Source organism: Lepidochelys olivacea, assembly GCF_965140295.1.
Source record: "Lepidochelys olivacea isolate rLepOli2 genome assembly, chromosome: 3".
NCBI classification, from domain to species: Eukaryota; Metazoa; Chordata; order Testudines; family Cheloniidae; genus Lepidochelys; species Lepidochelys olivacea.
The window spans coordinates 51108779-51123180 of NC_140413.1; the positions used below are offsets into that span (position 1 = coordinate 51108779).

The 14402-nt window shown below is 41.0% G+C and overlaps 1 protein-coding gene across 1 annotated transcript in view; it reads right to left on the bottom strand.

Moving 5' to 3' along the window:
• EYS (eyes shut homolog) overlaps positions 1-14402 on the bottom strand; it is a 1492075-nt gene that overhangs the window by 51887 nt on the left and 1425786 nt on the right. The window contains exons 41-42 of the mRNA XM_084624916.1: positions 7738-7904; positions 7327-7471 (exon numbers count right to left, since the gene is read on the bottom strand). Of these exons, the coding sequence (XP_084481042.1) occupies positions 7327-7471; positions 7738-7904 (312 nt within the window). The remainder of the gene's footprint in view (positions 1-7326; positions 7472-7737; positions 7905-14402) is intronic.

Here is a 14402-nt window from a genome sequence, read left to right on the forward strand (position 1 = left end):
TACCTACCTACCCACCCAAGTCCCGGTGATCCAATCAGCCAGACTGCATACACACACAGCACCTTCAGCAAAGCTGGCCATTCTGATGACCAAACAAACAAACTGTGGCCAGAATGTTCAAACTTGGGTGCCTATGTTGGATCATATTAAAGAAGTTCTGTATTAAAATCACAAATGAGTTTGATTCCCCATAGTTTAAATTCCAGAGTGTTACTAATTAAGAGGTCTCTTGGTTTTTGGTACTGTTTCTCTCCCTCTCTGTGTGAAACTTGCAAGCTGCTAATTGTGTTAGTACATTCTGAGACAGAGTCTGTTCTCAGAGCAATTCTTTGTAACAACAACTACTCACACAGAGAGAGACTCAAACCAATACTCTGTAACAACAGAAACAGCACCCAGAGACTCCCCGCACTTTTGTTGTCGTCACCTCGCTTTGTTAACAATTTTGATTAAAATAGAGACAGAGGATGGATGTGGATGGATGCTTGGTGTGGATAATAACTGAATGATCAGGGAGGTGCCAGCCTAAGAATCCAGTGTCCATCGGCTGAAGAAGGCGTCAAGTGGAAATAACCAGAGGACCCCCGGAGAGCAGCCTGGAATCCACCCAACAGCCTCAAGGATGGGAGAACCAAAGAACAAGATAACATCTGGCAGCACGGAGCTCTCAGGAATGTGCCATCTGCTGATTGATTCAGCAACAGCATGATGAAGCAATTCCCACAGACTGGCATAGGAATAAATTCCTATAAAAATGGACTCTAGAAAGTGAGAACTTTGGGGGTTGATTCTGCAAACCAACTTCCAGGTGCATCAGATGTGCATCTGACAAGGCCCTGCTCCCTCCTCATGTCCAGGCCACCTGGCCAGTGGCTTGGCATGAGCAACTCTAAGGCTGGTAACTATGATAACAACCTTGCAGAACCTGTGTGTGTGTGTGTGTATGAATGAATGTGTGAATAAATATTAAATTGCATGGAATGTTATAGCTATAACTAACTGCTTACTATGATTCTTTCTGTATTCACAATAAATGTGGCATTTTGCCTTTTCCCCTTTAATAAGATCCTGCTCATTTTTATTTTATTGGTATAACACCTACAGCCGCACATATAAATAAATGACTTGATCTGAAAACACGCTGAGCATTCTCAACCCCCATTGAAATCACTGGCGTTGCAGATGTTTAGCATTTCTGAAAATCAAACATCTTTCATTTAGGTACTGAACTTTACAACCCAAAGTAAAACCTTTTCCTTTAATTTTGGGATAATGCTGCCTCTTTAAAGATTATAACAAAAAATTGTGTCTAGTAGAAAGTATTGGTATTGAATACCATTGAATATAACCCTTGCTTAGCTTTTTGTGGAAAGATGAACTAATGATTTTTTAAAATATATATATTTTTGTAAAAAGTGCCTTCCCCTGTTTTCTTACACAAGATTTTTTTGTCAGTTTTGTTTATACTTCCACCTAACATAATTTTAGAATGTACGTTAAGTAATTTAACCATAACCTAGTCTGATGACTATTTGCAATACTTTCAATCCTGTTACTATTTGTGCAACACACATTCAGCCAAGCCTAACTAATGTTTCTGCTGTTTGTCAGCAACAGATAAAGCATGTTCTGTTCCCTCAGATACTGCTAGAATACCAACTAAACCCCTCCCTGAGATGTGTGTAAACAGTAAACACTGAAGGAAAGCACAGCGAGTTCTGAAGACCTGGTAAGGTCATCATGGAAAATAAGGTGGCATTGGTGGTGACGGATAGTTTAACTGTATAGTACCTGTAAAGCATCTAGTTTAGAAACAGCTTCCTGAATAAATGTAAATAAAGCTGTTACTAAGTGCCAGGGAGTCTCTTGCTTGGCCTCATAAGTTCAACTGAGTTCTCATTTACATTTAAAAAAAAATCTGTGAATGCTGATCAGGGACTAACAGTAACTATTTTAGCCTGAAACAGTGGAGGTAGGTGTTGTACAAACTCCCCAAGGGTGCTAATAAATGCACTCTCAGTTCTGACATGCATTCCCCTTGCTCGCCCAGTTCTGGGCCTCTTTTGAGCAGAGAACTGAGCTGAATTGTGGGGAGGTTTGCTGACAAGTTTGGACAGGACAAGATAAGGGCTAAAATGAAAACACATAATCCACTTCCACTCAGTTCAATTTGATCCCAGAGGTCAGATGCTGAAGTAAATCAATTGAAATAATCTTACATCGGAAGCTGGCCCAGTTTTTTCACAAGGAAAGGTAGCGTATAGCCTAGTGGCCACATATTCCCTTTTCTATTCACTTATTTTATTTTTTCCCCAGTCTCTTCTTAGCCTCTGAATTTTTATCCCCTACTTCTGACCTTTGAGTTTAATATGTAAGCCCAGCCTTCGCACAGAGTAGAAAGCTCAGAGAGCACAAGGAGTCTTCCTGCTCCCTTTTGCCTCACACAAGGGATCAGGAAAATTGCAATGACTGTGCTCCAGAGGAGACATGTTATACCCCGAAAGGGTACTCCCCAAGCTCTTTTGGGATTAGTGTAACTGCAAAACATCCCAAACGTGGGCCTGGGTCTTAACTGTGCAACCTGCTCCCTTAATCCTTAGCTCATCTCTTCATTTGGTTTGTCACTTTCTGTCTTTTTTAAAAAAGATGCAGCTTTTGTTTGCGGCATTATTTTCTTCTTAGTCTACCTAATTTTTTGGCCTCTTTTATCTGTCTCTTTAGTCCTTTCCTTTTATCACTTCTGGGGTTGGTTGCTTTTAATGAGCAAATAGCAAAGAAAAAGTCTTCAAAACATGATTTTGTGACATTCTTAGAATTAAAGTAGATTTTTTTAACCTTCTCCCAATACACTTATTATACAAATGTTCTGTCAGAAAACTGTCACTTTTGTTTCAGCAACTGGTGAGCTCAAACAGCCTTTATCCTAATTGGAACTAAACTGACTGAAAAATACATATATTTTCAGGCAAGGGTACCCAAAACTGCTATCAGCAAAGCTGGGAAATGTAGCCTGCGTTGAGATATGCAGCTATGGCCTGCATGAATGAAGGACCACATCCCACAGTGTTTTGTGCTGTGCAGTGCTGCTTAGTTCTTTGTTGGTAATGTAATATGTGTTCTAGCATGACCAGTTGGATGGCCTCTACCCCAGCTTGTTGATCTCAGCAATACAAACATCCAGGCTGCCCAGGCATACCAGTACACAGGAAGCAAATGTCTCACTGGGAGCAGTCACTGGTAAAAAAACTCACTCAAGTGCCACTTTGTTATCATTACTGAGCACTGTTGGAATGTTCAGTGCTATAAAAACATAGGGAAAAATATAATCCCCTGCCCCGAGGAGTTTACAGTCTACACCAACCTATTTGAAGTGTAAGCTTCAGTCACTCTGCTATGATTGATTGATTGGCGATCCCTCGATTAGACAAGGATATCTACCATGGAAACCTGGGTGATAGTGACCATGAGATGGTCGAGTTCAGGATCCTGACATAAGGAAGAAGAGAGAGCAGCAGAATACAGAGCCTGGACTTCAGAAAAGCAGACTTTGACTCCCTCAGGGAACTGATGGGCTGGATCCCCTGGGAGAATAACATGAGGGAGAAAGGAGTCCAGGAAAGCTGGCTGTATTTTAAAGAATCCTTATTGAGTTTACAGGAACAAACCATCCCAATGTGTAGAAAGAATAGTAAATATGGTAGGCGACCAGCTTGGCTTAACAGTGAAATCCTTGCTGATCTTCAACACAAAAAAGAAGCTTACAAGAAGTGGAAGCTTAGACAAATGACCAGGGAGGAGTATAAAAATATTGCTCAGGCATGCAAGAGTGAAATCGGGAAGGCCAAATCACACCTGGAGTTGCAGCTAGCAAGAGATGTTAAGAAAACAAGAAGGGTTTCTTCAGGTATGTTAGCAACAAGAAGGTGGTCAGGGAAAGTGTGGGCCCCTTACTGAATGGGGGAGGCAACATAGTGACAGAGGATTGGGGATTGAGGTTCTTTCCCAACTGTCAGGTCTCTGAGGTACTGAAACTCTTGTGGTACGGTTGGCTCACTCAGTGTTGCAGAGGAGCATCCATGGTACGTTGTTGGTACCGATGGTTGTGAAGTTGCAGAGCATTCCCTAGATGGGAGCTTTGTCACACTCAATACCAAAGATTTTCTTGGTGCCATTCCTTTAGAGGTGCTACGCTATTTGTCTTTGTCCTTAGGGGCAATACCACTGCCTCAGAGTCTGAGACCTTGGTGTCTCTACGTGGTGTGGCAGAGCATATAGCGGAGGCACCCTTACGCTTCTGGGTACTACATATGGGAGCCACCAGTGGCGCCGTTACCAAGGTGGCTGATTGCACTCTCTGGCTGGCCAACGGCTCAGCTGGGGGGCTTGAAGCCCTTTTTCTCAAGCCTTTATGGGGGGAATCTGCTGGTCTTTTCTGCAACTCTACCCCCTTTGAAGTTGAAGGCTCCGAGGATGATCTGGGGTTGGCAACGAAGTCCCCTGGAGGCTGAAGTGCCTTCTTCATAAGGAGGAGTCTTAACTTCAGCTCCCGGTTCTTGCGAGACCTTGGCTTTAGCTGGTGGCAGAGGGAGCACTTCTGAGGGATATGGGACTCTCCCAGGCATTGGACTCAGTGGGAGAGTCTGTCCATTGCAGGAATCAACTCCTTGCAGGAGAAGACCTCTTGAAGCTGGGGGAGATGGGCATGACTTGGGGGCTGGGGGCGGGCTATCACCCAGTATCAATGAGAAATGCAGAAGAAAGCTTTTCTTTTCTTTTCTTTTCTTAAACTGAAAGAACTTAGTCTTTGTCTACACTACATAGTTTTGTCGGAAAAAGGCAGCTTTTGTCGACAAAACAGTGGAGGTGTACACACTACAATGCTTCTCCCACTGACAAAAGTCTCCTGCTTTGCCAACAAATAAAACCACCTTGACGAGAGGCGTAGAGCTTTTTGCATCAAAGTTAGATTGATAAACCGTCAGTGTAGACACTGTGTTCATTACGTTGCCATAACTGGCCTCTAGGGGGTAACCCACAATGCCCACTGTGACCACTCTGCTCAGTGTTTTGAACTCCACTGCCCTGCATCCAGCTAAACAGGTATACACCCTTCCCCTTTCAAAGCCTCAGGAAGTTTTTGAAATTCCCCAGTGTGGAGAGCTCACATAGCTATTGCCCAGCTGAGCATGGCAGTTTCTGGCCTGGTCTAGAGGGGAAGGGGTGGATCTCCTTGCTCTGTGGGGAGAGGAGAACTTGGAGGCAATCACGGAATCATGGGTGGTGGGTGAATGCACCATTGTGGGAGACTAGGCCCCATTCCCTCCCCCTCTGCCCGAGGCCAGACCCCTCCCCTTTTACCCCTTTCCCCAGCTGGAGCCCAGAGCATACAACCTTCCCTCCCCCCACCACCCCCGCGCAGCTGCTGGCCTCCCCACGTGCCCCCCAGCCCCAGAGCCCTGGGGAGAGGGGCTCCGTCTTCCCACTCTGCTGGATACGGATTTCTGAACCGGAGGGCTCTCCCGGGAACCGCAGCAGCAAAAGCAGCAGAACGTGGGGCCGCCCTCCAGTGTAGCTGTACTGCCCCCCTCCGCAGCCCCAGCCCTTCCATGCAGTTGCGGCTCCTCTTTCCTGTCTGGGGTCTGTATAGCTCTGCCGGAGGACTGGGCTGGGGGCGGGGTTGGGGGCCGCCTGATGGCCTCAGGTTCTGTTCCTTTCGCTGCTGCAGTTCCCAGAGTAAATCCAACAGACTCACTCTGGACTGGAACTATTATAACAGCAACATTTAGCACAGTGGGGCAAAGATGACCATGAAAGGAAAAGAAAGCACAGAAAATTGAGAAGACCAGAAAATCCAGGAAAAGAAAAGGTCACAGTATAGAGAAAAGGAACAGCAAGACATAAGGTTGGACCTCTGTTTAAAGAGTGTTTGTTTGCATAGCTGGCCCTGGGAAAATAGAGTAGAAAATACAGTAAAGTAGCCCAAACTGGAAGAAAACAGTAAATCGGTTAGATAGGAAAATGGGTGGGGGAGCTAATATTTAAGTTTTAGCAGTAATTATGAACAGTCTATTTGACCTTTTCTATTATGAATTTATATTTTGACACCATATGTGTAAATGTTGTATACTAACACTCAGAGCATGGGTCAGAACCTCTTTTAAAAATATAAATAGTAAGAAATAACAATAAATAAATAAATACAACAATTGCAAAGCACAATTAATAACTGGTGAACTTCAACAGATTTCTGCTCTACAGGAAAAAATACAATAGATTTGGCCACCTGATTACAGTTTCTAGCAGGCAACTATCCACATCACCATATCCATTACCCAGCTGGCACTTCCTACTAGTGAGAGCAGCCAGAGAAGCTAAAATCTGGATGGGAGAAGAGTCTGAACTACCTCTCATACTGAAAGGCAGTCCCTTCCTGATCACGGCTGAAGTACAAGGGCAGATAATAATGTGAGGAAGAACGAATGGCACAGACTCTAGGAAAGGCTGTTTTCATGGTGTTTCCAGCCTGACCTGAAACAGCATGTACTGAAAATCTCATAATAAAGCCTCTTCTTGCGAGACTCGTCAGCATTTTTTTTTAAATAAGAGTGGGTTAGAATAGCTTTAGAGAAGCATCTTGGGCTCGTAACTACCTGGGAATTGAACCTTCACATTTTTGGGGGAACTTTGCTTACACTAATCAAAATCAAAACAAAATAATAAATGACACATAATGCTTTCCACTTTTACAGCATTTTTCATCTCAGGGTCTCAGAACACTGTACAAACATTAAAGGAACAACATTAACAAATTACATCCTCCCCTAAAGAAGAGCTTGGTTTAAGCTTGAAGACCAATAAAAGATGTTACTTCACCCACATTGTCTCGCTAATCTCCCTAAGAGGCAGGGAAGAGTTGTGCTCTCCATTTTTAGGAGGGGAGAAACTAACAAAGAAGTTAAATGATTTCCCCAAATCACTGATATCTGGGAATAGAATTTAACTCTCCTGTGTCTTAATCTCATGCTTTAAACCCATAGAGGTATCCTTTCTATATGTGTTCCCATTCACTAAAACAAATGTAACAGCTAACCATGACAAACATAGTAATGTATACTAGCAACAGTGGGAACATTTTACAAGCAACCTGCTTCTTATTAATCAAAATGAAATATGAAAAAAATTATATAAACCCTAGCCTAAGCTATTAAAATGAAGAAACTATTTTTTTTCAAAAAAGACAAACTATTTTTACATAATTGTTTTATAGGCATTAAAAATATTATGATGCAAATAATATTAGGAGGTTTTCTTTAAAATGGTCCTTACCTTGAAAGCCATTCTCAAATTTGGATCCATTTGGTAAGAGTTCAGGAGTGTATTCAATGTAACCGCCGACATAAAATTGACTGAAGACATTGAGCCCAACCAACCTTCCTGGGGATGTGACGGATTTATTCTTATGATCGTCCACCTTTCAATGAAAACATTTACACTACTTATAACAAAGGAAATGGTTCCTAATGGGCATGTTTCAGCAAGAGATTTCCCTTTCCTTCCCAATTATCTTAATAAAGAAACATATGAATAAAATAATTTTTAAAACTTTTCTTTTCCTGTAGCTATTTAACAGTTTCTTTTGACGACACATTTATAGGTATGGTAAAGATCACATAGTCCTTCAGGGAAAACCACTTTCAGTTCGATAGCTGTCTCTCAAAAAAAGGTACGATCCCTTACCTTCAGCCAGCCTGCTCGGAGAGATCTGCCAAGATGGATCACATGAATACTGAGTGTCAGATCGAGTGGCTGACTAATGAGAGTGGCCGTGCCAGAGCCCAGGTTGTAGCTGTATACAACACTGCCATTACGCAGGCCTAGCACCAGGAAATCATCTCCATTGAGACCTGCAAAGACAAGAACAGCATGGCTATATTACGCAAAGATTTTCTGAATCCTGAAGGGGGAATTTGGAATCCCTGTGATTTCTGGCTATGAAGCAGGGTTGTAATCAGTGTGCTGCAACACCAGAAATCCTTCACAACTAAAATCTTGCTTAGGAAACACAAAAAAGGCAGATGAGCTTGGCTATGATGCTCATGAATGATGAAACTTAAGTTACGCATATCTCATGACTGTATTATCATGACAATCATTATAATAAATACACATAATTGTTAAATGCAGACAAAGGAACACAAAACATTTTTCTCCCAAATTAATTGAAAATATATCGTGCGAGGAAGATGTATCCAGAAAAATTGAACTTTTATTTTATTTTTTTTAAAATCATCTAATCAACTGTTAATGCTTTTTCCAGTAGTGTTTTGGCACTTTATAGTAGAAATAGCAAAGTTTCTTAAACCTCTTTAAAGCCTTTTAAAAGGAAACATTTTCCACCTTAAGGGTGGTCTGGTAAAGCCTACAAACCCTGCTAAATCTGGCAGATTTAATAGTCATTGTTGCTGGTTCACTAAACCTGCAACAAAGAGTGAATTCCCCAGTTTCCTTAAACTCTAAATCAGAGATCGGCAATCTCTGGCACACGGCCCATAAGGGAAATCCAAGGCAGGCCGGGACGGTTTGTTTACCTGCAGCATCTGCAGGTTCGGCCGATCACAGCTCAGACTGGCCTTGTTTGATGGTCCAGGCCAATGGGGGCTGCGGGAAGCAGGGTGGGCTGAGGGATGTGCTGGCTGCCACTTCCCACAGCCCCCATTGGCCTGGAATGGCTAACCGTGGCCAGTGGAAGCTGTGATCAGCCGAACCTGCGGACGCTGCAGGTAAACAAATTGTCCCAGCCTACCAACAAATTTCCCTGATGAGCCGTGTGCCAAAGGTTTCCAATCCCTGCTCTAAATCGTATTTGAACAAGAAGTATGAAACTTAAAGGTCTGTCTGCAGGGAGCAACAGCCCCCTGATTTGACTCAGGTGCTACTGCAGGTCTCTTATGTGCACTTTCCCTTACAAATGAAAACAAACTAAATGCTCTACCTCTGTCTCTGACCCATTTGTTATGCATTTTTAGTATAAAGTCATAAATGCAGACAAAGTAAAATTTTGAAGGAGAAAGTAGTTAAGGACATTGAGATCAATGGTAAATGGGACAAAATACAACATGGTTTTACAAAAGGTAGATTGTGCCAAACCAACCTGATCTCCTTCTTTGAGAAAGTAACAGATTTTTTAGACAAAGGAAACACAGTGGATCTAATTTACCTCAATTTCAGTAAGGCATTTGATATGGTTCCACATGGAGAATTATTAGTTAAATTGGAAAAGGTGGGGATCAATATGAAAATTGAAAGGTCGATAAGGAATTGGTTAACAGGGAGACTACAACGGGTCCTTCTGAAAGGTGAACTGTCAGGCTGGAGGGAAGTTACTAGTGGAGTTCCTCAGGGATCAGTTTTGGGACCAATCTTATTTAATCTTTTTATTACTGACCTCAGCACAAAAAGTGGGAGTGTGCTAATAAAGATTGCGGATGATACAAAGCTGGGAGATATTGCCAATTTAGAGAGAGACTGGGATATCATACAGGAAGATTTGGATGACCTTGTAAACTGGAGTAATAGGATAAAATTTAATAGTGAGAAGTGTAAGGTTATACATTTTGGGATTAATTACAAGAATTTTAGTTATAAGCTGGGGACGCATCAGTTAGAAGTAACGGAGGAGGAAAAGGACCTTGGAGTATTGGTTGATCATAGGATGACTATGAGCCGCCAATGTGATATGGCTGTGAAAAAAGCTAATGCGGTCTTGGGATGCATCAGGCGAGGTATTTCCAGTAGACATAAGGAGGTTTTAGTACCGTTATACAAGGCACTGGTGAGACCTCACCTGGAATATGTGTGCAGTTCTGGTCGCCCATGTTTAAGAAGGATGAATTCAAACTGGAACAGGTACAGAGAAGGGCTACTAGGACGATCTGAGGAATGGAAAACCTGTCTTATGAAAGGAGACTCAAGGAGCTTGGCTTGTTTAGCCTAACCAAAAGAAGGTTGAGGGGAGATATGATTGCTCTCTATAAATATATCAGAGGGATAAATACCAGAGAGGGAGAGGAATTATTTAAGCTCAGTACCAATGTGTACACAAGAACAAATGGATATAAACTGGTCAATGGGAAGTTTAGACTTGAAATTAGATGAAGGTTTCTAGCCATCAGAGGAGTGAAGTTTTGGAATAGCCTTCCAAGGGAAGCAGTGGGGGCAAAAGACCTATCTGGCTTTAAGATTAGACTCGATAAGTTTATGGAGGAGATGGTATGATGGGATAACATGATTTTGGCAAATAATTGATCTTTAAATATTCATGGTAATGAATGGCCCAATAGCCTGTGATGGGATGTTAAATGGGGTCGGATGTGAGTTACTACAGAAAATTCTTTCCTGGGTATGTGGCTGGTGAATCTTGCCCATATGCTCAGGGTTTAGCTGATCGCCATATTTGGGGTCGGGAAGAAATTTTCCACCAGGGCAGATTGGAAGAGGCCCTGGAGGTTTTTCGCTTTCCTCTGTAGCATGGGGCATGGGTCACTTGCTGGAGGATTCTCTGCTCCTTGAAGTCTTTAAACCACGATTTGAGGACTTCGATAGCTCAGACATAGGTGAGAGGTTTTTCGCAGGAGTGGGTGGGTGAGATTCTGTGGCCTGCATTGTGCAGGAGGTCAGACTAGATGATCATAATGGTCCCTTCTGACCTTAATATCTATGAATCTAAGTATATGCTTAGCATATAACTCACATAACACAAGTAGGTCTCAATAACGGCCCCAAATCTTCAGCCTAAGTAATTGGATTATGTGCTAGAGAACTGTGAGGAGGCAGGAGTGCGGCCTCCAAGGATCACAGTAGAATACAGAACCAACTTGTCTCTTTCCAGCACATCCCCCCCGTACATAAACTTGCAGAAATAAACCCCTGGGGTATCCAGACAGTACAGAGGAAGGATGATCTTGTAGTGAAGGTGCTGGATTGATTCTCAGGAGGAACTGATAACAGAACTAAAAGTTAATGGTACAGCTTAGGTACAGAAGATCATGATTTGATGACATTTATAATGTGCAAACAGAATAAAGTCCAGACCAGTAATATATATAACTTGGTTCTTTAATAAAGGCAGTTTCACAAAGGAATTATGAGCCAAATCAGATGGGAGGAGAATTTAATTAAAAAAAAGTGTGAAGGATAGTTGGAATAATTTAAGAACAGACTACTATTGCCCAAAATGTCACAATCCCACAATTGAGGAAAAAAATACAACTTGGTTTAGAGGGGAAGTGGAGGCAACTGTAAAATATAAATTAAAAGGAAAGATGGTAGTAATGACTAAAAATCAGAAATTAAGAATTGTAAAAAATGATAAAAAAAGGAAGGGGACACAAAGAGAAATCTAAGGCAAGCAGAGTCAAGGACAATAAGAAAGAGCTTTAAAAATATAATAGGAACAAAAGGAATACTGACAATGGTATTGGTTGAGTGCTAGACGGAAATGGCAGAAAGATCAATAATAATATAGAAAGGAAGACGGGTTCAATAAATATTTCTGTTCTATACTTGAGGAAAAACAGATGAAGCAATCTCATCAAATGGTGATGATAACACTCTTTCCAGCCCACTTGTAGCTTTGGAGGATGTTAAACAGAAGCTAATAAAGTTCTCGATTTTAAAATCAGCAGGCCAAGATAACTTTGCATCCAAGAGTTTTAAAAGAGCTGGCCGAAGGAGCCTGCTGGACCATTAATGCTGATTTTTCAATAAGGGATGTTCCAGAAGACTGGAAGAAAGCTAATGTTGTGCCAGTTTTTTAAAAGGGTAAACAGGATGACCCAAGTAAGGATAGGCCTGAAAGTCTGACATCAATGCATGGCAAGATAATGAAGTGGCTGATAAAGGACTTAATTAATAATGAATTAAAGAAGGGTAAAATAGTTAATGCTAATAAATATGGGTTTATGGAAAATAGATCATGTCAGACTAACTTGATAACTTTTTTTTATGAGATTAGAAGTCAATAAAGGTAATAGTATTGATGTAGTATACCAAGACTCCTGTAAGGAGTTTGACTTGGTGCTGCGTGACATTTTGATTAAAAAGCTAGAATGACACAAAATTAACATGGCACACATTAAATGGATTAAAAACTGGCTAACTGATTGGTCTCAAAATGTAACTGTAAATGGGAAATTGTCATTGAGCAGGTCTGTTTGCAGTGTGTTCCCGCAGCAATCGGTTCTTGGCCCTATGCTATTTAACATCTTTATCAATGACCTGAAAGAAAACATAAAATCATCATTGATAGTTTTCAGATGACAAAAAAGTTAGGGAAGTGGTAAATAATGAAGTGGACAGGTCACTGATTCAGAGTGATCTACATTGCTTGGTAAACTGGGAGCAAGCAAGCAAACAACATGCATTTTAATACGGCTAAATATAAAGATTTGGGGATTGTGCTGGATAATCAGCTGAATATGAGCTCCCAGTGTGATGCCATCACTAGAAGAGTTAATACAATGCTGGGATGCATAAACAGGGGAATATCGAGTAGGAGTAGGGAGGTTATTTTATCTCTGTATTTGGCAAGTGTGCTGCTAAAATACCATGTCCAGTTCTGGTGCCCACAATTCAAAAAGGATGTTGATCATTTGGGTTCAGAAAAGAGTCATGAGAATGATTAAGGATTAGAAAACATGCCTTTAGTGATAGACTCAAGGAACTCAAACATTTAGTTTAACAAAGAGAAGATTACGGGGTGACTTGATTACAGTACCCACACAGGGAACAAATATTTAATAATGGGGTCCTCAGTCTAGCAGAGGAAGGTATAATATTATCCGATGGCTGGAAGTTGAAGCTAGACAAATTCAGACTGGAAATAAGGCATACATTTTTAATTATCAGAGTTATTAACCCTTGGAACAATTTGCCAAGGATCGTGGATGATTCCCCATCACTGACCATTTTTAATTCAAGATTGGATGTTTTTTCTAAATGATACGCTCTAGGAATTATTTGGGGGAAATTCTATGGCCTGTTTTATACAGGAGATCAGAGATTATCAGAATGGTTCCTTCTGGCCTGAGAATCTAGGAATCGCTGGGATCTTGTAGTCTGTAAACTTGCAGAATGTACTAATAATTAACCAGAAAACAGTGCTCTGCACTTCTTTTTGTGTGCAATGCTATCTGGACTCTTCAGCAGTGGAAGAAGAGGTTATTTTTTAAGTTTTGGGGGCTCAACCTTTGTTGAAAGATAGTTATATTTAGATTCAGTGTAACTCAAACAGTTTTGGTTCACATTGTATTGCAATGATTACATTAATGAGACATAACAGGCAAGTGTGTGGTTCGGAACATCACTAAAGATTTACCAATGCATTTTTACTCCATAATAAATATGTTTTCATAGGAACTTCTAAAAATGGTGAAGATATTTTTTTCTGGCAGGGCGAATTCATGAGAGGAAAGATGGTCTTGCAGTTCAGGCACTGGCTGAGGATTCAGCGGAGGTGGGTTCATCCAAACTTCTTGTGTGATTTGTAAAAATCAAACTCTCTGTTCTCCATTTGTAAAATGGGGATATTTCTTCCTTTCTCCCACCCTTCATCTCTGGTGGGAGGCTGGAGGAACAGAAGGAAAGTAGAACTGTAGAAAATTACATTGCTCATTGGAGAATGTTATTTCATTTGGGTAGCTGATTGTAATTTATTTTCATACTTTTTTATATAATACCTATTCAAACTGGTAGTAAAAAAGTTTAATGTTGACAGCAACTTCAAACCAATTTAACTAGATTGCCCCTGGGACTGTGTACATCTCACAAATAACTCAGAATGTGGCTTAATAATAGCATTTGTCATGATTTCTGATTATGTGATACACATGATTACTGCTTAATTGCACTTATTATGAAGAATCAGACACTATCTCATAATAGATAAGACTGATACAATTGTGAAATAAGATCCTAAGCTGGTGTTGACATTGAAACCCCATTGATGCCAATTGACCCAAATTTTTTATTCTTAATTGAAGAGGTATAATTAAGCCCAGTCTTTCACATAGCTCTCTAAAGCTAGAGTCAAACTACAAAAGATCACATGCATTACTGATGAAATTCATCCTAGAATACTTAAGGAGCTGACTGAGGAGATATCTAAGCCATTATCAATTATCTTTGAACAGTCATGGAAGATGGGTGACATTCCAGAAGACTGGAAAAGGGCAAATATAGTTCCCATCTATAAAAAGAGGACAACCCATGGAATTACAGACCAGTCAGCTTAACTTCTGTACCTGGAAAGATAATGGAGCAAATAATTGAGCAATCAATTTGCAAACACCTAGAAAATAATAAGGTGGCAAATAACAGTCAGAACGGATTTGTCAAGAACAAAT